Genomic DNA, 26,300 nt, shown 5'->3' on the forward strand with positions numbered 1-26,300 from the left:
AACGAGCCGCGGGCGCCGCGGGCGGTGATTGGCTGGCCCGCCGCGGGGGGCGGGGCCTGCGGCGGGGCGGCCACGCGGCGGCTGCGGGGCGCGGCGGCAGAGCGGGGCAGCGAGCGCGGAGGGAGGAGGCGGCCCGGGGCTGAGCCCGGTAAGGAGCGGCACCGGGGGCAGTACCGGCACCGGGGACACACCGGCACCGGGGACACACCGGCACCGGGGGGAGCACCGGGACTGCCCATCGCCACCCGTTCGGGACGCGGCGGGCCCCGTGCCCCGTCCCGTTTGGGTCCCCGGCCGCCGGGCACCGAGCTGCCCCCGCCCAGCCGCCGTCCCGCTGCAGCACCGCGGGGCTCGCTCCCCGCCCGGAGGTGTCCGAGCCTCGCCGCTGACCTCCCCTCGGTTATCCCTCGAGGAGCAGCCTCCCCACCATGTCCGTGAGCAGCCACGAGAACCGGAAATCCCGCTCGAGCTCCGGCTCCATGAACATCCAGCTCTTCCACAAGCCGGGCCACGCCGACAGCCTCCTGACCCACCTGAACCTGCTCCGCAAGCGGCACCTCTTCACCGACGTGGTGCTGCGCGCCGGGAACCAGGCCTTCCACTGCCACCGCGCCGTGCTGGCCTCCTGCAGCCGCTACTTTGACGCGATGTTCAGCGGGGGCCTGAAGGAGAGCAGAGACGCGGAGGTCAACTTCCACGACTCCCTCCATCCCGAGGTGCTGGAGCTGCTGTTGGACTACGCCTACTCGGCCCGCGTGCTGATCAACGAGGAGAACGCGGAGTCCTTGCTGGAGGCTGGGGACATGTTGCAGTTCCAGGATATTCGGGATGCTTCGGCCGACTTCCTGGAGAAGAACCTCTACCCGGGGAACTGCCTGAACATGCTGCTGCTGTCCGATGCCCACTGCTGCGAGCGGCTGCTGGAGCTGTCCTGGAGGATGGCGTTGGCCAACTTCACCTCGCTCTGCAAGACCGAAGACTTCCTCCGCCTGCCCAAAGACAAGCTGCTCGAGCTGGTGGAGAGCGAAGAGCTGGAGGTAGAGGATGAGACCCTGGTGTACGAAGCTGTTATAGGCTGGATCCGGTACGATTTGCCCCAACGCCACGAAGTTCTGCCGGAGCTGCTGCGCTCCGTCCGCCTGGCTCTTCTCCCCGAGTCCTACCTGCGGAAGCAAGTGGCCTGCGAGAAGCTGGTGACCAGCCACAAGCTGGGGGAGGAGATCGTGGCCGACGCGGTACGATGCAAAATGAAGATCCTGCAGAACGATGGCCTTGTGACGGGGTGCTGTGCCCGGCCCCGCAAGGTCAGCCAGGCCCTGCTGCTGCTCGGTGGCCAGACCTTCATGTGCGACAAAATTTACGTGCTGGATCATAAAACTCGTGAGATCATTCCCCGTGCTGACATCCCAAGCCCCCGCAAGGAGTGCAGTGCCTGCGCCATCGGGTGCAAAGTGTACATCACGGGTGGCAAAGGCTCCGAGAACGGAGCCTCCAAGGATGTCTGGGTTTACGACACCCTCCACGACGAGTGGGCGAAGGCTGCACCCATGCTGGTGGCGCGGTTTGGCCACGGCTCCGCTGAGCTGGACAACTGTCTGTACGTGGTGGGGGGTCACACAGCAGGGAGCGGCGCCTTCCCGGCCTCTCCCTCCGTCTCTCTCAAGCAAGTCGAACACTACGACCCCCAGCTGGACAAATGGTCCTTGGTGGCCCCCCTCCGAGAGGGTGTAAGCAACGCCGCCGTGGTGGGGGCCAAGATGAAGCTGTTTGTTTTCGGTGGCACCAGCGCAAACCAGGAGAAGTTGCCCAAGGTGCAGTGCTTTGACCCCTGCCAGAACCGCTGGACGGTGCCTGCCAGCTGCCCCCAGCCCTGGCGGTACACGGCCGCAGCGGTGGTGGGCAGCCACATCATCGTGATCGGGGGGGACACGGAGTTCTCTGCCAGCTCCGCTTACCGCTTCCACAGTGACACCTACCAGTGGTCCAAGTTCGGGGACGTGACCGCTAAGCGCATCAGCTGCCGTGCTGTTACATCGGGCAACAGACTCTACGTGGTGGGGGGCTACTGTGGGGCTCAGCGCTGCAAAACGCTGGACTGTTACGACCCGTCATCGGACACCTGGAGCAGCGTCACCACAGTGCCTTACTCCCTGATCCCCACCGCCTTCGTCAGCACCTGGAAGTACCTCTCTGCCTGAGCTGCGGTGTTGTGAAGAACCTGGAAGGTAAATGGTTGTGTGCCAACGGAGAGCTGCTCCTTAACTCTGTGCTGCGTGAGGGTTGGACTCTGAAGGGCAGATGCGCTGTGATCCTGCCTGGAGTTGTCCTAGAGAACAGCCTCGGGCAGACAGCGGCTCCAGAAATGTGCTTCTAGGCTGGTAGTTTGAGATCTAAAACCCTGCCAGAGAGAGCATCTTTTTAGACGCTCAAATGCCGTGGGGAGAAGCTTAGTATAAATAACAAGACACTTAACCTGGCGTCCCAGCCCTTCCACTGAGTCTTGGCCTATGCAAAGATTTTGGGGAATGCTAGCTGCGAGCAGGATTGGGTGTCCCTGGTGCAGAAAGCTCATCGAGCCGATAGCTGCGTTAACACGCGGGCTGCCGGGGGGAGCTCGGGCAGACGGTGTGGTGCCACGAGCGGCTGGCTGCTGCTTTTAGCACAGCTTCCTCCTCCTGGTGCCACAGTTAATCTGCTAGTGGCACCCAAATGTCTTGTGGGACACGAGGGCTACGAGCTGGTGCCAGAATAAGATTATGGCTGGGATTTAGTCCCAGGATGGCTGGTAATTGCATCTGTAAGACAAGCCCTGTCTACATATAAACATAGGGTTTCTCCACTTCTAATTACTCTCTGGTGTCCCCTTCAAGCCATTTCTTTCCTGCTACGCAGCAATTAACTTTTTAAAATTTTGCATCTGGAATTAAACCTTCCTAGACACTTTTGGCAGAAAAGATGCCAGTGAATCACAGATCCCCGCTTTTTTTTTTCCCCCCCTTGCAAGAGATCTGCTAACCAAACAAACTCGTTTAATAAGATAATCTGTAACACCTAGAGAAATTCTTGGCCGTAGAGGGGAAGAAGCAGTAGTCATTCCACAATAGCAGATTTCTCTGTTGGTTTTGAGCCCTGGGGAGCATTCTTGGGTTTAGCGCGCACGTCTCATAACGCTCTCTTCCGCACTACAGGCTTCACCTCTGATTTTGCCACTTGTACCTCACCAAGGACCCAGACAGAAGACACGGGCAGTAGGAGTGCCTCCCTGCTACCCAGCAAGTCTGAACTGTCCTGGATGGCAGCCCTTGTACAGATCTCATTAGCAGCAGCAGGGCTCAGGGCAACGCAGCTTTGGCTCTGAACCACTTCTGTAAATCCCCTTCATTCAGATCAGGGAGGGGACAAGCGTGGAGGGGCCCCTGTGGACTGGCAGCTTGTGCTGTCCCTTGAGACGGCACGAGGTTTCCAAGTTGTCTGCTCACTCATGTGATCTCAGGCCGGGAGCCAGAGGATTGTTTTCTACTTCTTTCTTTTAATATTTTAAGTGATATTTTTACTGGAAAGGACAAAGGAAGCTCTTTAGTAACTGGCAGCAGGCTCTGGGCTGTACTGCTGTGTGATAGCTGTGACTTGGAATGCAGTCAGCACCAGAGGCAGTTGCCTGAAATGTCTTAACACGTGACAGTACTTTGCCCATGGGCTGGTTCTGTACATTTTTTATACAGCAGTTGTGTGTGTTTATTACTTAGACTGGACCTACTTCAATAAATCTGAATAAAATCCACTGTGGCCCTTGCCTGTTCTGTATGCTTAACCTGCAAGTTCTCCCAGCCCAGCCTAGAGAGCATGTTTAGTAAAAGAAGGGAAGAGCAGTCCCTGCTCGAGAGTCCAAGCCTTAATCCGCAAGAGAGGGCTCGGATCTTCCCCTGTATTTGTAACACAGGACAAAGGAAAGCTCAGCTCTCGTACTGCCTTCCTGCTCTGAAGGACCACAAACCTGTTTAAAACTCCAAAGTTTAAGCTATTCTCTGCCCTCACCTGCTCATCCTCACTGGAGCTGGTTTCCTCGCCGCCCAAAAGCAGAGGAACGAGCTGCCACTTCTCTCCCCAGGTGCTGCCTGCCCTGGGCCTGCTGCAGGCAATTGTGGGGCAGCAGGAGGAAGGAATAGCTCTGCTAAAGGTGGGCGGTATGAGGCAGAGGAATCAGCATGGCCAGAGGAAATAGGCACTGAAGGTGCAACCAACTGTCTCGCCACAGAAGCATGGTTTGTGAGCAATTACTCAATTTCAGGCAGAGTTAAATAAATCAGCGTCGCAGCCATCCCTAGCTGCTAGTGTAGGCAAGAACTGGCAAGACTGGAAGGAAAAGCCGCCCTCTTCGCGGTGGCTGAAGAAGATAAAATGACTTCACCTCCATCCTGTTTTCTGATGCCTCTGCTCTTTTCAGCCCCCGGGCTGGGCCTTTTCCCATTTACTCCTGCTGGGCTGCCTCGGCCCCACGGGAAGCTCGTGCAACAGCCTGCAGGGAGACGAGCCCACAGCCGGCCCTACAAAGCCAGCCTGGAGCACCCCATGCAGCAGCTGGGGTGTGGGGCAGCTCCAGCTCGGCTGTGGCTCACACGTGCGAGCGCAGGCAGGGAAAAGTCACAGAACAGGACAGAGCTGGGACCAGAAGCCAGCAGGAAGCACCTTTCCTGTAACTGCTGGGAGCTGCTTCACCTTTATTACATCTACAGCTATTCCTGAGGTCGGACAAAGTCCGATTACCCAGAAAGTCAGAGGAGCTGAGGTTTCATTCATGGCCATTTGAGCAGCAGCTGTTTTATTTATTCTGCCAAGCAATAAATGTTGGCTCCCAGCCACATCCGGCTTTTCCACCAGGGACGAAGTTGCTTCTAGCAACATGGGTCTCTGTCTGCTTTCTGCTCCTGACGCTGGGCTGTTACCCGAGCCGTGCTCGCAGCATTTTCAGCAGTGCTGGGGCCACTCACTAGTGGCCCTTCTGCTGAAGGCTTCGCAAGCGTCTATGAATTGCTTCCTCATTTCAAACTGCACTTAGAGCTAACTACCTCTCAGGGAAAACTAGCACTTGAAGCACACCTGGGCTTGGCTGCTCTGCACTGGCTCCTTGCTGGCAACAAAGACAGCAAGAGCTGCGTTTCATCGCCTTCATCCTTCTGTCGTCTGGCAGAAAGCCCTGTGCTGGCCCTCCGGCTCCACCTCCTCCTGGCAGGAACCAGCTCCCAGCACAGTGGGGAGCGCTCCTGGGGAAAACGAGACACTTTTTCCACTTGCACGTCAGTCCCAGCTCCGCACATCACAGACCTGTTCTCCCGGTCTGACATTTCCATGCATTAATCCAATCACTGCTTCAGTGCCATGGCGAGAAGATTTAGGCCAGCTGGGCTGCAGACGAGTTTGTTTTAGGGGTTAATTTTGCTACCAGAACAGAAATCCTCCTGAATTAACATAATCCATTTTGAAGCTCAACACAGTTCAAACCCAGGCCTCTTCTCCTAGCCCAGAATCCTGCGTCATGGCCGTACCCCTCCAGCTGCAGGAGCTAGACCCACAATCACATCTGAAAAGGCAGCACATGTGGGCATCCTAGGCTCAAGGCCAAAAAAACAAAAACCCTGTGACATCACTCCTCCACGCGACATTCCTCTCCTTGCACAAAGCCTGCGAGTCACACTAGCCAAACACAGCATCGGTCAGACCAAGCCACCTCCCTCCTGGCCACAAGATTCGCAGCCGGCCCTGACCTGACACGAGCTACGCTGCTTCTTAGGGTGGTTCTGCCCAGCAGCTCCTGCTGCCAGAGCGCAAAGGCAGTGCTCGGTCCTTCTTCCTTCTCTACCACGGATGGCCAGAGCCGTTAACTGCAAAAAATAATAAAAAATAATAATAAAAAACAGCACAGCAGAAACAGAAGTTTCCTTTCCTGGCTAAGATCAGATACAGATTGTTCCAGTGCTCTGCAGGACACCCACCGTGCACCCAGCAAGGAACTGGAGTACGCATTGCTGCGTTTCACTGACTATTGTGGAGGCCCTGGAAAAACAAAGCACTATACTACACAACTTTTGTCCATGAATTCATGTATTCTAGAAGGGGGAAGGGCATTACCATCTACCTGTCTGCAATCCCCTGAATGAATTATGTATCACATCTGGGATGACTTCAGGTCTAGCAACGCACCGCGCTCCGCACAGCGAGAAGAAACCCGGTGCTGCTCTGACACAGGGAAGGGACATCAAGGTTGTGCTGCTCAGCGAGCACTTTTCATGCTTCTGTGTGCTTGTACCCCCGAAACAAAGCGATCCCTGCCGTGCATGCAACGCTGTACCAGAGCCAGGGACCACGCATCTCATACTGCAGCGTTGCCAGCTCTGAGAGAGCTCAGCTTTTATCCTCTGCCAGATCCCAGGGGCCCAGAAGCAGCAAACAATGCAGACATCACACAAGGACAGGCCCCGCATCCCCTGTCTGTCGAGCCTCGGGCCGGGCCCCATCTCTGCGATGAGAAATTAGACCGGATTTGAGTCACAAGGCTGAGGAAAGGGAAAGGCAGAAACCAGCACATTCCCACTGTCAGAGCACACCAAGGAGCCCGTATCCTTTGTGCGTGTTTGTCCTCAAGCATCTGGCTTGCCAATGAATCTCAGATGCATGTATGGGAACCATCAGCCATGTCTCACCCACATGAAAGAGGAAGGTTTAGCATAAAGCTGGTCATTGCCTATGGCCTCGGAATGATTCATCCAAATAGAAAGAATGTGGTTTGGGTTTCGGGTTAATTAGCTACAGATCTTAAAGTGAGACAAGGCAGGGCGGAGCTGCTGGAAGACTGGTGTGAGCAAGTAACAGCTCCGTAGGCATTGCCGTCCATCCTGAAATCACGCCTTCATTGTGAGAAGTGGAGAACGCAGCAGCCCAGATGAGTGACAGCATTATCGATGATGCTGTCAGTCAAGGTGTTTGTGAACACCAAAGGAATGTCTACCTGGCTGTTGCAGCAAGAACTGAAGCCGAAGACAGGTACACCCACGCTCATCTGAGCGCTGATGGCTGCGGCAGCACCAAGCTTCTAACAGATGCAAATTCTGAGTTTAAATATGCCCCTCCAGAGCTCTGGGCTGCTGCAGCTGGGCAGTTTAGTTACCTGTGCGGATCTGTGCTGCAGGGCTACCTCGTAGCCACGTTACTCCATCCAAATCCACGCTCCTCAGTTTGTATTAGGAACTCTTCCTACAGGTCTGAGGCATTATTATGGCTGCCAGCAGAGTCCACACATTACAACTGGGGAGAAAAGAAATCCACTGCTCTAGAAACACCTCATCGTAATTCCTGCCCTAGATTGTCCCTTGCAGCTGTCCCCCATGACAATGCTTCGATTCTGCGTCTCGCTGCTGAACAGGATTTAGGAATGAACACGGAAAGTTACTTGCCTTGCTCTAGCGAGACAGCGAGATCTGAAAGCGCAGAGGTGGTGACCTCCAGTGGCCACTGCAGCTCAGCTCCTTGGAAGCTGAACAGAGCAAAAGCAGATGTAAGAAATTTTCTCTTAAAGGAAGCGCAAGCAAAAGCTTAGACATGTTTCAAGACTTTGTTCGCTAAAGCATCAGCTTGTTACTTCCCACAGACAGTCATCCTTTAACCACTGGTGTGCCTAGAGGTTTTTCATTATTGGCATGCATTGGAAAAATAGAAAAACTGTTTTTTTCCGAGTTCCATTTTTTTTTTTTTTTTGCCACAACACAGATGTCAACAGCACTTCAGAGACTTAAAAATGCAGACTAGAATGTGGATTACTCCCCTGACTCCTGTACACAGAGAGCCTGAGCCCTCCAAAGGTGCTTTGATATGCACAAAGACTCATCTCTGTGCAAAGCAATTCGGACTGCATCATTTGCACCACCACATTCAGAAATGGCTGAGGGTTTTCCTCAATGGTGACTGCAGTATAGGATTTTAATGATTAATAATAATAAATCACACCTCTTCCTTTGAGAACACTTATCCTAGTTCTCCCACTCCCCAGTTTTGCATCAGTTCTGATTTCTGGAATTATTTGAGGTTACAGTGCTTGGGTTAGCTTGCCAGTATGCCACAAGTGGGGATTTTACCAGGAAACACAACTTGCTGACTCTGGAGCTGGGAAGCACTGCACCAGCCAGAGGCTATGGGTTGGTAGAGAGCAAGGGCTGCCAAATTGGCAGAAGCAGCAGGGAGAAAGTTTCTATTTTCGTTATACTTGTTCCAAATGGGAACCGATACTGTCTGGGACAGAGCCAGGCATGTCTCAGACTGGCACCATGCAAAGCAACCACATGCTAATATAAGCAACTTCGTTAAGTTCACTCTTTTGCTCGTATGCTGAGTTCAGACATTTTGAGATCAGCTGATTCTTTCCTAGGGTGCTCACCTCGCTGGCAAGATCTGCAGCTATTAGTAGCCACTTAACACCTCTCCTTTGGAAAACTGACAGTGTTCCTATGGCAGGTTATTTCTGTCCGGGTAGAAAAGGAGAAGCACGTAAGAAGGGGTTGCTGCTTTGATCTTTGGGTCAAATAGAAAAAAAAAACAACATATATAATACATACAGGACCAATGCATATATATATATATTTTAGGGCATTTTTTTTTTTCCATTTTTTTTTTTTTTTTTTTTTTTTTTTATTGCTAGAAGTTGGTTTCAGTCCTATTGCAGCTCTGAAATCCTTCAGTGGAGAAACATTGCAGTCATTGTAAAAATCATCATTTGGTGTGCTAAGATCAAGTTTACAGTTAATCAGGAGTGCACAATTCAACAGAATATTCACTTTTAACCATCAACTTTACAAATAAAATAAGACTACAAAGATGTTGCTACTGACGTATCAACAGTAAATTAACTATTTACAATGTTTACACCCTAGCAAAGAAAAAAACAAAACAAAAACAGCAAACCCAAACACTTCCCCAACAAAATGGTCAATTCAACCATGAACCATGATTATTTATTAAGTCTTTACAGTGCAAGGTGGGCCTAGAAACCAGACCTAAGACTAAATAGCATCGAGAGAGTTCACAGCTCTGAGTGACATGCACGCCGTTATGCCGACAGGATCTATTTCCATGAGAATTTCCTTTTAGGTACAAACAGCAATGGAATTTGAAATAAACTTTTCTAAAGTGCTCCGATTGCTTTCAGTACAAAAATATAAAAAAACGGATTTATAAACATGGCACAAATGGTATGAACCAGAGCTCACACAAATGGTATTTGATGTATCACATGCTGATGGTAGTAAATATTCTAGAGCTGCCAGTTGTTACAGAGATTTTGGGTCTGGCCTTGAAAGGGGAGGCAAAGACTTTTTTTTTTTTTTTTTTTTTTTTTTCCTCATTTATAAACCTATTCAGCAAGAAGGTCAGGCAAGAATACCACATATAATCTGGCATCAAGTAGTTTTTTTTTCTTGTAACTGTGAGAACTGCTGGGGAAGGCAACAAAAATGCTCCAAATTCCCTTGCACAGGGGCAAAACATTACAGGAACATCACTGAGCACCACCAGGGGAGACTTAGCTCCTATTCTGCTGAACTGAAAGTAGAAGTGAAACTAAAAATCTCTCTTAAGCCTCTCCTAGTTTAAGTTTCATCTTTCATTGTAAATGGAAATGACAAACACCAAATCTCATGTGTGCAGAATCATCTGACTATTACTCAGAAAGACAAAGCTGCTAGCAATTTATTTCGAATTGCTCCTACCTTTACAGGAATACTATTAGCTTGCTGAGCAAGAATCTCTAGAAATACCAATTCTTCTGCTTCACGCTGGGAAATGATCAGTGATCTCAATTTATGGGATGTGCCACATCTACAATCCACAGATAGTACCGCTGAAAACTAGGGAAGCATTTACAGCATGCACAGGGCAGATGTGCTCAGTACTAGTGAACATGGAGGGATCTTCAGTCTGAAATACAAAGTGACCATGGCCCAAATGGGAAGGGACAGAGGAAGTCTCTCTTACACCAGAGTTAAAACTGAGAATCAGAACCACAGGGACAGGCTCTACATTGCAACATCACAAGACAAACAGGACAGTAAACTTAGGCTGTGACACACAGCAAAGAAGAAGGCAGTTCAGAGCTCGTGCTGCAATTTCCTCCACACCCCAGCTCAAGAAAGAAGCCAAAAGGCACCTGGGAGGCAGAGTTTTGAACTGTCTAATCCTCTGATATCACTTGAAGGGAAACTTTTATCTGAAGCAAGCAAGAGTCAAATGGAAAGGATTACTCAGAATCAATAGCATGTCACTTAGCCCAGGATACAGAAGTATTTTGCAATACAATCGGCTTAGAAAAATTATTTTTCTACGAATTAGAGAATCCCAAACTAGTGCACTCAACTAGAGTGATTTAATAATTTCACAGATCCAATTTTGCAAAGTGAAGACCCATGCTTCATTTAAAGAAAATAGTTCACTTGCTTCCCTCAGCCTTCTACAAATAATTTTACCATACTCTGGCACAGTAAATTCCACACTAGGAAGGAGATACCGTTCTAAAACCTCTTCCAAACTGGGTACTATACAGGAAATCACATAAATACCTCCTATGGCACTTCTATGATTTTGAGATGATGCAATCTCTATTCATGGTGAAAATGGCTTTCCTAAGGTTAGCTGCAGCCAGACGCGTATTGAGAACAGACAACTTCTAAGGTAATTTCTCAGTTACAGATTGAAAAACAATATTCCAAGGAACTCTTGGTGTGCTGAACCAACAGCCTAGCCTGTAAAGGTCCCGTGTCCATTTGTTAACAGCCACAACTTATCCAAAGCACCGCTGACAATGAATATTAAAAGTTATATTTAAGTTAAAACATATTAAAGGAAATGAGACCTCACTGCAGACTTAATATTTTCCAGATGTTACCGTCCTATATCTGAGTTTGTTCACTGCACAGAGTAAGAAGAAGAACATTGCCAAATAAACCTCTTTGGTCCATAGAACACTCTCTCCCATACATTAGGGCAGGCACAAAATTGAGCCAAATACGTGTTTCTAAAAACTGTTTTAAAATATCTAAACGGAGACCTCCCTCCTTGGCTGAGGTGGTTTATTCCACTGATGCAACTTAGCTTTAGGTTAAAGCTGCTAAAAACTGGTAATTTAGGGCAACGGGGGCATAGGGTTCGCACTAGGAGTGGCCCAAACCACAGCATGGAGAGAACATACTGTACATTCTTGCTGCTTTGCTGTACGTTTACAGAAGGAATTACACGGGTATCAGAGATGACTACAGTCTCCACATCGGCTGACTGAAGAATCAGTCCTATAGAGCTGCTGAATCGATCAGAAGTTACATTCTTTTTAAGATATTCCCGCTATTTTAACCTAGGTTTTAGGAATGCAAAAATACAATGTAGAAATATGTTCTAACCGTTATCAACACAGTATCACAACAATGCAAAAATGACTACGTTCCTCATACTGCTTTCTGCAGATCTAGACATTGATAACCTGTGTAAGTTCTGCAAGGCTCATGATTTACCAAGCAATACTTTGGTATTAAAGTGAAGTGTGTCCTATTTAATTGTAATACCTTCTTGGGGAGGTGTGATGGGGGAAGTATCACCAGTCTGATATCAAACGAGACAGTTTGGAGTTTCCTCTCATAGGTAACATCGCAACTCTGTTGAACTCTGTGCCTTGCTTCAGGTTGATACCAGTATCGCTCAGTGAAAAGACCCTTAAATCCAAGAAGCATTACAGCAAGGACTGTGCACTCCCCAAGACAGAATCAGTATTTCATAGCTTATCTTTTTGCTCTCCCAATGACCAGTAAGTTTGGATATTTCAAGCTCTTGTCTGGAGACACTAACAACCCCAATTATCACCTCTTGGAAATAAACTCCTTATTTTCTGCTGAAAATTTATGTTTCTTGCACTGTAAGTACTGCAATAATTTTAAAACTTTAAAGCAAAGTGAAGTTACGATCTTAAAGAACATTACTAATGTCACATAGGCCCTGATCACAGAGTAACTGATTCAGTGATTTGAAGAGAGACTGATAAACTGCCATTCCGAGCCACTGCCACGAGGCTGAATGGGAACTGATCAGGCATTCCATTCACTTGTGCTAAAAATCACTCCCAGCCAGGGTTACAGATACAAAATAACCCGATCAATCATGTTCTGAAAGGTATTAACCCAAGTTTTTAAACTCCGAGATTCTTTTTTCTCTAATTCCATAATAATGTCCTCTAAACAGTTTCTCCTGCACACAATATATCTGACTGGTCACAGCTGACACACATCGGAATACATGTCCTTCGGTGATGTGAGTAATAAACAACTGAGATACAGAGCAAAGTAATAGAATACAACAAATGACTGTGCAAATTACTACAAAGAGAAATAATGCCTTTTGAGCAGGGCTCTGTTAATATCGTCATCATTCCATAATTAAGAACTGACCCATTTAACAAGAGGTATCAAAGCTGGTTTAGCTGTAAGCAGCTAAACCAACCCCGGTTTAGCTAATAGCACTTTTTTATTATTAAAAAAAAAAAAAAAAAAACGACAAAACAAACAGTTCTTATTCCCTTCATTCCTTACAGTGCTGCAGAGAAGCCTCTGCAGTAACAGCAGCTTTGATATCTTCTGATACTTGGAGTAAAGTCCCAAGAAGTTAGCAGACCAATGAAAGATGCAGAAGACTTGGGATGAAACGAGACAATAATTACTGCATTCAAACACTTATTATACATCTTCCAGCAAGCAACACAATCCAGGTCTCTAAGTTCCTTCTGAACCAGCTCATGAGTTTTGCTTAGGAGCCTGCACTGCTCTCACTAACAGGAGAGCTGCTCAATGTCTGTAAAGGGACAGGCTTCCTCGTGCAAGCTGACATCCAATGAAATGTGCATTGAGTCCAAGTCTTCATAACCGCTGGGTGTTTCTCACATGTTCAACCCTCCTCATCCACAAGCAGGTGGAGCTCTTGAACCTTGAAGACTCTTAAGCAGCTTACCTTGTCTTTCCTACTGTACCTGGCCACTGAGCATGCGCTCCACTAAATTTACTAAAGAAAAGAGATGCTAGCCTGGTTCCTGTGAGGTGGCATCACAACGTTCATCGTGCCTGGCTGTAAGGAGACTGGCTTGCTAGTCAAGTTAACACAGAGTTAGCATAATCCATTACAGTGACCTTGCACCTGTGAAAAAGGGATTTAAAAAATCTCAGCCATTTTGGGGCTTACTACTAAATTTTTTTTTTTACATAAAAATCTGGGAAATTCATTATCAACTACAACAATTTACAAGATGGTGCCCACAAAGAGCATAGATACACCAAAGAGAGCAAATTGCAGTAAATGGCAGCATTTTAACATGCTCTGAATTTATACACCCATGCTATGCGTCAACACATTTCCATGGTTGGAGAATTTAAAAGCAAATTATTACCACTGTGCCCTCATTTTGAGCTGCTGGCAAAGAAGCCAAAGTCAAACTGTAATCCTGGTCTGGTCCTTGTTAGTATTAGCGGGGCGAGGATAAAAAGACATCCATGTCAGGTCTTTGTCACGTTGAACACTGGAGCCTGAGTTCTTGAATCAGTATGTCAGAAGACTGATCTTTAAATGGAAACAATTAGAAAAAAATTACATCTTCTTTGCTGGTATCGTCTTGTGCATTTAACAGAGTCGGCTGAGAGGTCACCAGGGTCTGAACGTGAACGTTACTGGGCTTGAACGGGTTTGCTGAGGCAGATGAAAGTGCTTCTGGCTGACCATCTGTAGAGCCATACAATTCTATAGAAAAAAAATGGAAGAAGACAGATTCATGACACTGCATGGTCTGACACCTCCGCAGATGTACACGTTTGTCAAGGAATACCTGTCTGGAATGCAGTGGTCTGGCTGCTTGGGAGGACTGGACTGGCTGATCGCCTGCCTCTGAGGATACCCTCCTCTCGTCCAACGAGCCTAGGGGGAATCAGCTGCTTCTGATCAACAGATGCTGAAGAAAAAATTTTACAGATCAGTATTTGACAATAGCAGGACTTCACTGATTTCACTGCTTCATGCTGGAGCCCGCAATACAGACACCTTTGCATATTTGAGGAAGCTCCTATACCATAATGAGTTGTTGCTTCTGTTGCAAGTTACTTAAATTTTCTCTTTAGCTGTTCAGACTGTGAGTACACTTTCCCTCTCCTCTCCCTGAGGACTTCCAATTCAGTTACTACCAGCTTGACAACCACAAATTCAAAATCTTGTATTATAAAGCACAGTAGAGAAAAAAAATCTTTGTCCCTAGCACTCAAATAGCAATGGCTATTTGCTACTTTTAACACACAAAACTGTGATGAACTTCTGTCTCTGCTCTCCATCTGTCTCACAGCTGCTCAGCTGAAGAGTACATCGATCGTGGTATTATGGCCTGTCAGTTTCTTAATTTCAACAATAAAAGCAATTCATGAAACAGTTATTCTGGATCCAAGGAACTCCTCTCAGTAACATTCCTTACATGTCACAAAAACCAAATTCAATACCCAGTATTTTGCCACTTGTACAGAAAGTCCTGTTCCATTTTATTCTAAGATCTACATATGGGCATAAAAAGCATGCATCCCACTAATGCTCATGAGAGAATAGAGACCAATATATTTGCGTTTTAGGCCTTTCATATAAATTTTGGAAAAACACCATTAAGTACATTTCCACTGCAGGGATCATTATGTAATAGCTATTAAAGATAAAGCTGGAGAGTTGCAGTATTAGAGCTCTATTTGTCCATTTACCAGTACTTGGTATTCAGGGTAAGGGGGTATTAGGCTTCATTTATATGCAAAAACATAAGTTTGTAATTCTACTAAACTTCAGGTGCAGAAAGAGACTTTTTTGCAACATGCAGAAGACAACCCCACTCCCTGGGCAGGTTTGGCCCTGAGGCTGCGGGAATAGCGTAGGCCCAAGTGACGTGCAGGCTTGTCAGCTCAGAATCCTATATAAAGCTAAGGAGATAATTTTGTAACTTTAAATTATAGGCCCTTTTCTCAGGCTGGCAGAAAGGCTATTTTTAGTGGTAAAGAAAAAGTGGTTTTTATTGTGTCTGTCATTGGCAAAGATCACTACCTTAGTACCTAGTAGTTAGCAGCAGAAATTACACCATGACAAGGTAACTGTATTTTTACTTGCTTCTATTTCTGACAAAATTAGCCCCTTTCAACTCCACACCACATACAGCATCTCAGATCTGGCCTGGAAAACTGTATATAATGACTGACTGGTGCTAAGAAAGGCACCGCATTTAGTGTTATTACAGCTCTGAACATAGTGAGAAGAGGTTAAGACAGCCTCAAAACATTTCATTCATGCAGAACAAGCAAAACATTTGCTATTTTCCTTTACCACTACAATTAGACAAGATTTTATACTCAGGTTTACAAATGCACACCGTAATTCTGTCCTACTGGCTTACAGCGCTCCATTTACAACATTATCTATCTGGGCTAAATTTCCAATTCAACAGTACACGCACATTGAGCTCCTAACTTAAGGACTTCAAGAGCCCACAATTTGTAGAACGTTAATTTCTGGGTTCCACATGGGTAGTCAGAGGCTGAAACTACAGCGTTCTGTCTCCTTGTGATGCTGGCAGAGGTTAGAAGTCCATTTAAATATACTTACCCGAACTGTCTGTCCTGTGAGATGCTTTGCTCTTCCCACCTTTCTCTTTGCTTCCTTTTGTAAAAGCGGCAAGCTTAGTAGGGATCTGCTGCTGAACTGCGGCTGGTTTCTGTATCTGATTAGTCGCACTCAGGAGGTGGATTGGCACTTCGTTCTTCAGTGCAAGAACTGGACGATTCTCCAGGGTGGTACTGTCCCTGCGAACCAGCTCTGGCCGTTCCAAGTAATCTATTCCGGAGATGCTCACTCTCGCAGAGCTTTTCAAGACTGGCAGAGATGGTTCTACCCCTTCTCCATTGAAGCTAACGGAGTGGCTTTGCATCTGGTTCTACGTGAGGGAAAAGGCATTCTAAGTCAAACAGGTACTTTCAACTTTCATTATCTCAGACACAATAAGGAGAGACCACCCTCAACCCTGCAAACACAAAGCACTTTCTTGTGAGAATGCAACAGGCTAGACGAAGCTCAAAGCATGCTGGCAAACTGAAGAGAAAAAGATCCTCAGCAACTCAATTGCTTAATATAATGCCTAACAAAGGAACACAGTGGTGTGCTGGGTCTGGTTGGGATGGAGTTAGCTTTCCCTGCTGGCAAACTGCATTAGGTAATGACAGAATGGACAGAAGGCTGTACTTTCAGACAGTAATAAACAAGCCAATTTAATTGGACCCCAAAATTCACTTTTTGAAACATAAGAGATGTCTTTAGAAATCAACTGTATAGAATGCTGCCAATGTAGTGCACCTTCTGCAATCACCTGCCTGCAATAGGCAGTTCCTATATTTAAAAAGTCAGCAGTCAGGCACATGCAGAAATAACTTAATTGCCTCTTTCTGTCTGTCTGTCTGTCTCTTTTTAAATGCTCCCATTAGCAAATGTCTGGGTAGAATTTCAGAGACACTGAAGAACTTCCAAGCCCTGATCTCTCTGACAGTAGCCAGCTCCAGCTACTTCAGATAGTGGCACAAGTAGCTCAGTAAAAACAAACAAACAAACAAACATGGCTTAGTGCTGCAAAAAGGACAACCTTCTTTCAGAAGCAAGCAAGAAACAGAACTCCAAGAAAAACTTTTTACCTGTCCCATTTCGGGGGAGAATGTGCCTGACACTGTGTTCTGCTTTTTCAGCTTCCTTAGCTGATCTAGACGCTCCTTCTCTTTCTCTACTGCTCTCTGAGCTTCCCGCAGCCTCTCTAGGTCATGCTGATAGGCCTCTCGCTGCCTCTCGAGTTCTTCTCTATCCTGAATCAACTTGTCTTTCAGCTGCCGAGTTTCCTCTTCGCGCTTCTGCAGCTGGGCTTCTGTGATTTCTAGTTGCCTCTGCTGCTGACTCCTTTCCCGTTCCCAGCGTTGCTGCTCCAGTTTCAGCTGGTTCTGAAGTTTCTGTACATTCATCAGTTCTTCTCTCTGTTTTTCAAAGTTACGCTGTTTCTCCTGCTCTAGCAGCAGGTTGCCACGCGTAGACTGCAGCCGGTATTGCTTCTCCCGGTCTACCATGGTGGCTCGTTGCATCTCAATGTAGCTGTCCTGCTGAGATATCACTGCCTGGAATGGAAATAAAAAGTCCAGAATGAGGCACATTGGCTCAAAACCAACCAACAAACAAACCCCCATACAGCTAAACAAAGGACAACAGTATCTACAGATCAGGTTGCTTTGTCTTCAAGAGCAGATCTAACTTTCTAGCTTGTACAGCCCATCACTATTGACATGATACTAAAGATGGCTGAGGAATTAAGTTTTGCTTACATCTGTCAAAATTAACATCTCTTGCACCTAGAATTTCTGTTCCGAATCTGACAAAAATCACTCAAAATATTACTGATTACAAGGTTAGAGTAAAAGACATCTAATATATGCAGACCACTGTGTATTAACATCAATATTAAAAGAAAAACACAGAACAGAAGCTCAAAGTAGCAACAACTGTATTTAAGTAAGGGGGAAAAGGGATTCAACCACATCAGACAACAGATACAACACCTCCTTCAAAATACCAGACACAGAGTTTTTTTTCCCTGAGTCTCAGGTCTTGAATTCTACGGTTCACTCGAGTTTTAGGGGATATTTTCAAGGTAGCTTCTCTACAACTGCATAAATTTTATTATATTTAATGCCTAACAGACTTCTTGGAGAGTAGAGTAGTGGCTTACCTGAAGATTGAAGAGCAACTGGAGCAGTTTTTGTATCCTTTGGACAAGCTGAAGAGGAGGGGAGGCAGAGGGGATAAAAAAAAATTAGACACTGAAGCAGAGCTCTGTTTCATTGCAGCATTAGACTTTTTTCTTTTTAAAATAACAGACAGAATCAGTAGTATGTTCAAAAACACACATACTGGAAGAATGTCAGAATACTCTTGTAGTCATGGTAACATCCAATACAGCAATATAGAAGCACAACAATTTCAATATATTGGTCCTCACTCAAATTGAGTCAGTGCTCAGCAAATCTCACTGGGATTCCAGGGAGCAATCCTCATCATCAGTTTTCTTCGCACGAGCTATTTAATGACCACTTCCCTCCCATGCTTTAGCACTGAATCACTGCACAGGTACAGCACTCACAGGAGATTCAGAGGCAAGTTTTGCCAGTGAGCTAAGAACATACAATCTCTCCAAAGATGCAGAAAGAAGCAGTGAGCCAGCTCTTTGAAATGCACATCTAAATAGCCAGAACCATCCTTGTTTTCTAATGGGACATTCAGAATGCATTTGGAGTCATAAGGTACAGGCTGTTTATGAGCTTGTGGTTCCACAGCCATTAACAATACTGGTCTGTTTATTTTGTATGGTATTATTTTTATTATATAGCTATTTCCCATTAGATTTCCTAACAGAAGTAACATACCTGAGACTCTATGGTGGGCTGAATACCACTGTTGTCATCCAGCCTTGTTATATCACTCTGAAAAAAGAAGAAACAACAATCTGCGCTAGAAATATTTGTTGGAGATCAGTAGTGCTGCCAGAACATGCTGAAAGGGTTCACCTCACCAGGGAACACTGTTTATAGCTGGAGCAGAGATTGCTCCCATGCACTGAAGGACACATACCAAAAGTACTTAAATCATAGCACAGAAGCAGATGCACAGTCATTAAAGGTAACATTAAAAAGATACAGCATCAAATGAACAAATACAGAACGAAATTATCATGCCTCTCAAGCAGTAAGCTATAAACCATCAACTCACCCCCACAAAATAGCCTTAGCAGAGTCAAGTAATTTCACGGATAGAACTCTTTCACAGCCTAGCCCTACCAGACACAACTTTCAGCTTAGCAAGGGTTGTTTTGCAGCACTATTCTAATGAAGAACCTGAGGAAACACATTTACTTCATACATAAGCCCAACGTACAGTTTGAGATCCTTCTTCTGGATCCAATGGGAGGTCCTGGAGATGCACGTCTGAACTTACTGCATGGCCTCTCCAGTCCCACTGTCTCTGGTCACCACCACTGCTCTTCCCAAGGCTATTATCTGAAAAAAAAGAGTGGCATGTGAGTGGTTCACCAGGACAGAGCTTGTGAAAGTCCACTGCATAACAAAGTAAACAAACAAAAAAACCACGTGACTTTGAAGTTAGAACCAGTTTGCTACTGCATGGCCTACCCATGCTCATTTAAAGGGGGAAAGTCGATAATAGTGAGAGTAGGACTGCTCAAAAAGGTATAAAACTTGAGGAGAGCGGGTTAAAAGAAATAGTGAGATTATGTTCAAATCACATTATGATACTTTAAGTGAAACAAGCACAATAGAGAATGAAAATGATCACCTGTGGCTACCAGAATTGCAAACTCCTAACATGGAATACGCAGGAGTAGAAAAATCTTATTCAATCAGCACCACCATAAGCATGGAAAAAATTAGGGGGAGATGGAAACTGTACTGTATAGAGCACCTGTAATAAGACAGGCATACATAGCCTTTCACAGGCAAGAGAAAGGGTTCCAGGGATAAATTACCAGTGAAATACAGACCTTTCTACTTTGCAGGAAGCAAAATGAAGGGACGTAAAAAGTATCTAGTATTTCCACTTATTTCATCAATTAACTGATACAGCATCTGTGCCAAAAGGACAATTTATACTGTTTAAGGATTCAACAACCCTTTAGTGGCTGCCCAGATATGAAAACTTGTTTCCACTTTTGTTGTTCTATAATGAAAGCAAGCAGTTGAACTCACGTTTCCTAGGTTTTTATGTCAAGCTTATTTTTTCAACAAAATTAAAATTCTGTGTGGAACTGCGGTAACTAGAAAATATGGGTTAAGGTAACACCTTTAACATCACACCAAGAGCCCTACTCTGCTCTCTAGTGTTGGTACTGGAAGCGAAAGATACAACATGCTGATACAGCATGCTAGGAATTTATTCTTATCATCTTCTCAGGAACTTCTTGTGAAGTTCCTTTAATATCCTTACATCAGAACCTCAATTAATTCATTTTTCTTAGCTCGTAGTCAGTACAGAGAAGCATAGTAAAGAGCTAAGAAGCTTAAGTGAATGCTAGACTTTTTAACAGTGCATCAACAAACACAGCACAGTACCCCCACAGTCCCTCTTTCTTACTGTTATTTGAAATTGAGGGACTACTGTCATATCCTCCAAAGGTCTCTGCTCTCCTGGGGAGTCCCGGTGCACAGCTATCTTCAGGCTGACAGGATCCATTTCCTAAGTGAGTGAAGATAAGGTTCTGGAGATTTTCAGCTAGGAAGGAGAAGAATACATCATTTAAACAGCCAGGTCTACACAGTGAGACAAACTCATCATGCTAACAAATTAGGGTGTGTGTATTTATATATATATTTTTTTCAGCCTCCAAGTACATTAAATATTGGGTAGTTTGAAAGACTTCTACAGTACAGATGGATTTTCTTTCATGACCTGCTGGTTACAACAGGCTCTTCATGTTGCATAAATGAAGACGACCTCCTCCTTGAACACAAGTTTGATTATCAAGCCTTGAATGTTTGTTTGTTTTTTTTTGTCAAACTAAAAAGGATGTTTGTGGTTTGTGTTTATTCTCTTTCTAATTATACTGTCTTTAGATAGGTTATTTAAATCTAGAACCTTAAAATATTACATTTCAGGGTTATTATATTATTAGATCGCCTTATTACCCATTTAAATAAACTAATCTGAAGACTTCATGGGTTGATCTTAAATAAGTAAATAAAAATCAAAACTGTGGAGGTCCTCTACGTAAAAACACAGGTGCACTCTGCCTCTTTTGGAGATTCATTATGAGTCTGAACACCATTATACAGAATTATTACACGATGATTTTTAAGACTTGTACTTAGATCAGTGCTTATCCCCACCTCTGCACCTGAGTGAACACATACACATTCCCACACTGTATTTACCTTCTACCACTGCAGACTTCAAAAGTGACTCTCCTTGCAGATTTTCCGAGATATCCGCCCGAAAAAGTAGCCTAGATCGGGCTCCTTGGGAATTGTCTTCAAACCCATTCATTTCAGACATTTCTAGATAAATCTGTTGCTTCTCAGTTAGACTTTGCATAATCAGGTCATCTTTCATGTTCAAACGCTCTAAAGGAAGAAACAAACTCAGTTCTACCTTCTAAATCACTGTCAAAATTCCAAAATTCGGTTTGGAACATTACCATTCATTTCATAGTCAGAGCATCAGAGATATAATTAACAGCTGGAGGAAAAACTCATGGAGCATGCAAGGCTTATTAGACTTTTTAAACTTAATTATTTCTGTGCAATCTTGCAATACCTTGAAGGACTTCTGAAGGAGCAACTTGATCACGTGATAAAAGAACGAGACAGTTATGTCACAAGGGATGTTGAGAAGCTGCTCATAGAATATATACTTAAGTCATTACCTTGGAAATCTCTCAACTTTGCAGCTCTTGCTTCAGCCACCCTCCTTTCTGCTTCGGGTTCATTAAACATTCCTCCTTCTTCATCAGGACAGCTGTAAAAAGTGGGAGACAAATGTTTGATTTACACATTAGGTGACTTAAAATCATCTTGGCATTCAACCTGAAGATTATGCCTAGGATGTCGTTTATCTTGTGTGCCAATCTTTTTCACTTATCCAAAGCTTTGTTGCATTTGACAGTGAACCAACTTTTTTTTTTTTTTTTTTTTTTTAAAGAAAAAGGCAGAACAAAGTCTTCAGCTGATTTTTCCAGCATCTTTATGAACAGCTTCTTCCCAATAAATATGCACAAACTGCCTGCTTCATTCTTGCATTGAAAGTTTATGGACAGGTTTATGGACAGGTTATGTACAATAAACTTGTACCTACAAGTCCTGTGAAGAGAAGGCCGATCAGCGACAAATCAAGCCGTCTGGCTTTCACTCATAATTTACCTTTCTACAGCTCTGCGGATGTGAGCCATCCAGGAATTCCTCTCCTCTTTAGAGCTTGTGTGAATTTCATACATTTCTGGTCCTTTTAAGGAAGCGCTGATTAAGAACATTGCCTTTTCCTCATTAGCTACCTCTCTTACAATCAGTTTTTGTAACGAGATAACTGGTGGTTTAGAGTCCTGTAAAAGAAAATATGAAATGTATTGCACTACATTATACAATTCTTTGGAGTCTGTGCTTCTTAGCTCCCTTCTGTTTTCTTATACAAGGCCACCATGAGCTATAACATTGCAACACCAAACTTTACCACTACGGCCTCTTCACATGACACTTTTGACACTTGTCTTTTTTTTTTTTTTTTAAAACAAAAAAAAAAAATCTAAAACAAAACTTCTGGATCCCAGAAATCAAGAACAGTTTCAAAAAATTTGCTCAAATGGAGACAAGGGAACACTGTTTTGCTCTAAAAGACAGAAGGAGAGATTCACAAATACCAGAACTCAGGAAAAGTGATTCTATAATAACTGGTTTTTTTATTCCTTCATTTTCCTTCTGAATCTACCATAACATCTACCTAATATTTCTATTTTTATTTCTCCTGTAATTACTATCACCTTCAAAAACACTCCAAGTGAATGTATTAAATATGAAACCAATACCCACCACTGATGCAAATGTATATTTTTGGTCCTTTTCTTGCAAGAGCAACAGTACATCATTTAACAGGACTGCCAGAATATCTACAGTAACAACAGAAAGAAAGAAAAAGGTTTTGAAGCAACAAGACCGGTGCAGACTCAAAAAAATCACTTAAGTCTCCCGTGTGCCATGTGTTAGCACATCAACATTTGCAATATTGGGCTGGCTACTGCTTTCCACTAGGGTTGTCCACAGTCAGGCTGGACAAGTGCAGAACCAGCAGAATTCAAACAGACCCAATTTAAAGCTTGAAGACAACTACACAGGCATCCTACACGTGCATTCAAACAGTCTAGATGGAACAAGTCTCCCTCAACAGCAGATTCTTCTGAAACTGCAGATGTTCATAGTACCAGCTACTCTTGGCTGCATTGTATGTTCCATTTGAAGCTTCTCCTTGAACGTTTGAGCAATGAAGCTGTTAAAATACTCGCTGATGAATGCTGTTTTGATTTTCTGGCAAAACAGACATTATAAAGAACAAAGGTGTCATGGGTTTGACACAACATAATTTTTCAAAGTGTGAACCAGAGCTCGCACAAGATAATGTCTTTCCACAGGAGACTAAGTCAGTATGACTCAAAGCTTTGTCATCTACCTGAAGACCTCCCACTTGAATTGGAAAGCAGATCAGACAGATAATAAGCAAACAGCATAAGGAACTTATCATGCACCATTATAGAGATGCTTATTGGACAATCCAGGAATAGAACAAGTGCTATTTCCTCCAATATCCTATTAAACAAGTGGGTTATTGTCATTGTACTTTATGCTCAATCGATTAGTAAGAAACAGCTATAGAACAAAGCAAAATCCCATTTCCTAGTTGTACTTTTCCCTTTCCTGGTCCTTTACCTTTGAGTCGCCCTGATGCAGCTTTCCAGTACAGCATCCCATCAAGCAGAAGCCGCCTCTGTCCCATATCATCCTTCCGGAAGAGAAGCCCATTCTTGCATTTCCCAGATGATTTTAGCTCCATTTTATGCATAATCTCTTTCAGGCGCTGCCCTTTCTCACACTCATTTACCATGGCATCTACATGAGTGATTGTGTTCTTAATTAAACTAAGGGCCTGGGTCAGCTCTTCATAATCCTTAGTTCCAGCTAAGAGAGAAGGATAGTAATTAGTCCCATTTACAACTCTGGAATGCAAATATGAGTCATTCAAACATATTTTAACAGGAAGATTCCATACTGAACATCTGACAGTATTTCCTAAGAGCCTGAGTTTAAAAACAAATAAATAAATGGGTTCCTAGAGCTCTGAATCTCTAAGAAACCGATAAACTGAACTACTATGATTTTGTGGTTGTAGACTTGAAACTGCTTTCAACCCTCTGATGAGGCGAGAGTGATCTGAATCTGCATCTAGAACTGCATCCTCCAGCTAACTAACAAGTGAAAAAGCTGGTATACGGCAGTCCCAGCCTGTCCTCCTCGCCTGAGGAAAGAACACCCGAAATGTAGGAGAAAAAGGATGTGACGACAACTGTCAGGCTTCTAGGAAAGATTAAAGAATACCTTCTGTATTCTGAATAATGCGTTCCACCAAGACTGGGTATTTGGTTATGCGCTGTGTAACCAGAAGGATACACTCCTGAACACCAAGTCTCCTCACAATCGAACTGTTGCCGATTTTCTAGAAAACAAGACAGACCCATCACATCCATTGTATATATCATTCTTCTAACTCCCTCTCCTCTTCATTCACACGTTTTCTGTTTCAAAACACTTTTATGCAGTTAGGTATAGCATCACAAAATCATCTGCGTGCTATTACAAATGCAAAACTCATGACAACATCAAAAAATTGATTCTAATGCTAGAAAAAATATTTTAGATACCATTTTCAACTGCTGTTAACTAATTCTGAGGCCAAACAGAGAAAGTTCCAAGTCTGAACTGTTTGACTGTTTATTTGCTTTCTATATTGGGTTAGTCCTTAACTAGGTAGAAAAGTACAATATTTTTAAAACCAGACCCAACCACCTAACAGCCAAAATACATCTGTAATGAATAAAATGTGTTTATTTTACTACTGTGTGTTGACCAGTGTGTTTATGTACAGAAACATGTTTCTGTTTAGAAAGGGAAGATCATAAAGCATCAGAATCCCGCTAGTTAGTCTGACTGCAGATACAAAGCAATCCTGACAGCAGAATGTAGCACCAAGATCTTTGTTTAGATGGGCTGAGGCTATTTATTTTAAAACTTACTCTGTTTACTTATTTAGTTTCTTGAAAGTAAAGGGTTCTCACTTGTAAAGACTCCTAGTTAAGAAGGGCTATAACTACAGAGCCACAGAGGAAAGTTCACACAGTATCACTTACTAATGACTGGAACACGAGAATACCAAGGACTGAGCAATGCCAGCTAAGATTCAGGTTACAGGCTTCCAGTTTGGCTGCGCTTCTTCATCCCTTCCTATTAATTGTGCATTACACTGTACAGCAGATAAACAAACTGCCCTGGAGCCAATCTTCTGGTTTTGGAAAGATGACGTAGTGGGCAAAACCAGACTAAGGGCTCCAACTTCTCCTATACTATTTTATCAACAGCATTTATCATTGATTTGATATTTGATTTATCATCAAGCCAATTTACAAAGACAGCCACACAGCAGAGAAGTCAGTGACAGAGCCATGAATAGGACAAATGCTCTACTCCCCTGTCCTAGGTGTTCTCAAGAGAAAAAATACCTGCCTGCCCCAAATTTAACACCTGTTAACTGCAGCTGCGTGCCCAAACAGCTCAAAAGATCTAAAATACAAGAAGCTAACAGCAATATCAAATATCAAGAGTATGTATCCTACATTCAGCTCACTCAAAATTAACTTATCTTCAAGTATAAAATAAAACTGAAAGAGGTCAAGTACATTTTGCACAGTAAGAATGGGAGGTTTCTGATTGTTGTTTACCTTTATTAAGTTTTGGAACTTCTTATGGTTTTGGAGCAGGTCTTTATAGTGACTAACAGCTTCATTGTGTCCACAACAAAACACACCATATTTTTCTTTCATTCTGTCCCCATTTTCACCTGAAAACTAATTGGAAATATAAGTATTAAGTATATAAATAATTAACAGTAACTGTACTTACACATCAAGACCCACATTTAACATGGTTTTGCAGTAACTGATTTCTAAGACAATATTTCTTCAATATATCAATTTCTTCTGTACCATAAATGAGAGATTTATGCAGAGTGATATCTGAGAGCTTGGAATACCACAAGATAACCAAATATTAACTGACTGGTGTCTTAACGAGAATTTATAAAAGGATTTCTGGGAGTCTGCACTTAAAAAGACTGAGGATTGTAAAAGGTGAGATCACGGTATACGAAAGAAGCTGTGGCATCCACTCTATATCAGAAGGGGTGATAAAATTAAAAGAAGCTGTAATCAGTTTAAAAGATCTTTATTTTTTCACTGCTCAGAACCTAGAAGCTCAGCACTAAGTGCATGACAGCTGTGTTTGGGAAGGATACCAGCAGTATACTACCATACTTTTGGAACAGATGAAAAATAAAACCAAATAATTTGCAGTCGTCATATAGCATATAAC

The 26,300-nt window shown here is 44.2% G+C and overlaps 2 protein-coding genes across 4 annotated transcripts in view; one reads left to right on the forward strand and one right to left on the reverse strand.

Annotated features, from left to right (window-relative positions):
- The first annotated feature begins 366 nt into the window (after positions 1-366).
- LOC118179023 (ectoderm-neural cortex protein 1-like) lies at positions 367-3,777 on the forward strand. Its single transcript, XM_035348025.1, has one exon. It carries the CDS (start codon positions 429-431, stop codon positions 2,196-2,198), a length of 1,770 nt encoding a protein of 589 aa, XP_035203916.1. The 5' UTR covers positions 367-428; the 3' UTR covers positions 2,199-3,777.
- A 4,874-nt stretch (positions 3,778-8,651) lies between these two features.
- The window catches only part of ARHGEF18 (Rho/Rac guanine nucleotide exchange factor 18), a 49,559-nt gene continuing 31,910 nt past the window's right edge, over positions 8,652-26,300 (reverse strand). For all 3 annotated transcript variants that reach the window (XM_035348002.1, XM_035348001.1, XM_035348000.1), the window contains exons 17-31: positions 25,652-25,777; positions 24,255-24,372; positions 23,589-23,837; positions 22,698-22,774; positions 22,035-22,213; positions 21,542-21,633; positions 21,051-21,239; positions 20,254-20,391; positions 19,042-19,163; positions 18,534-18,590; positions 17,840-17,887; positions 16,764-17,231; positions 15,688-16,015; positions 13,892-14,014; positions 8,652-13,806 (exon numbers count right to left, since the gene is read on the reverse strand). In XM_035348002.1, coding sequence (XP_035203893.1) covers positions 13,646-13,806; positions 13,892-14,014; positions 15,688-16,015; positions 16,764-17,231; positions 17,840-17,887; positions 18,534-18,590; positions 19,042-19,163; positions 20,254-20,391; positions 21,051-21,239; positions 21,542-21,633; positions 22,035-22,213; positions 22,698-22,774; positions 23,589-23,837; positions 24,255-24,372; positions 25,652-25,777 — 2,475 coding nt within the window. In that variant the 3' untranslated portion in view covers positions 8,652-13,645. The remainder of the gene's footprint in view (positions 13,807-13,891; positions 14,015-15,687; positions 16,016-16,763; positions 17,232-17,839; positions 17,888-18,533; positions 18,591-19,041; positions 19,164-20,253; positions 20,392-21,050; positions 21,240-21,541; positions 21,634-22,034; positions 22,214-22,697; positions 22,775-23,588; positions 23,838-24,254; positions 24,373-25,651; positions 25,778-26,300) is intronic.

The sequence above is a fragment of the Oxyura jamaicensis genome, chromosome 28 (genome assembly GCF_011077185.1).
Source record: "Oxyura jamaicensis isolate SHBP4307 breed ruddy duck chromosome 28, BPBGC_Ojam_1.0, whole genome shotgun sequence".
Lineage (NCBI taxonomy): Eukaryota > Metazoa > Chordata > Aves > Anseriformes > Anatidae > Oxyura > Oxyura jamaicensis.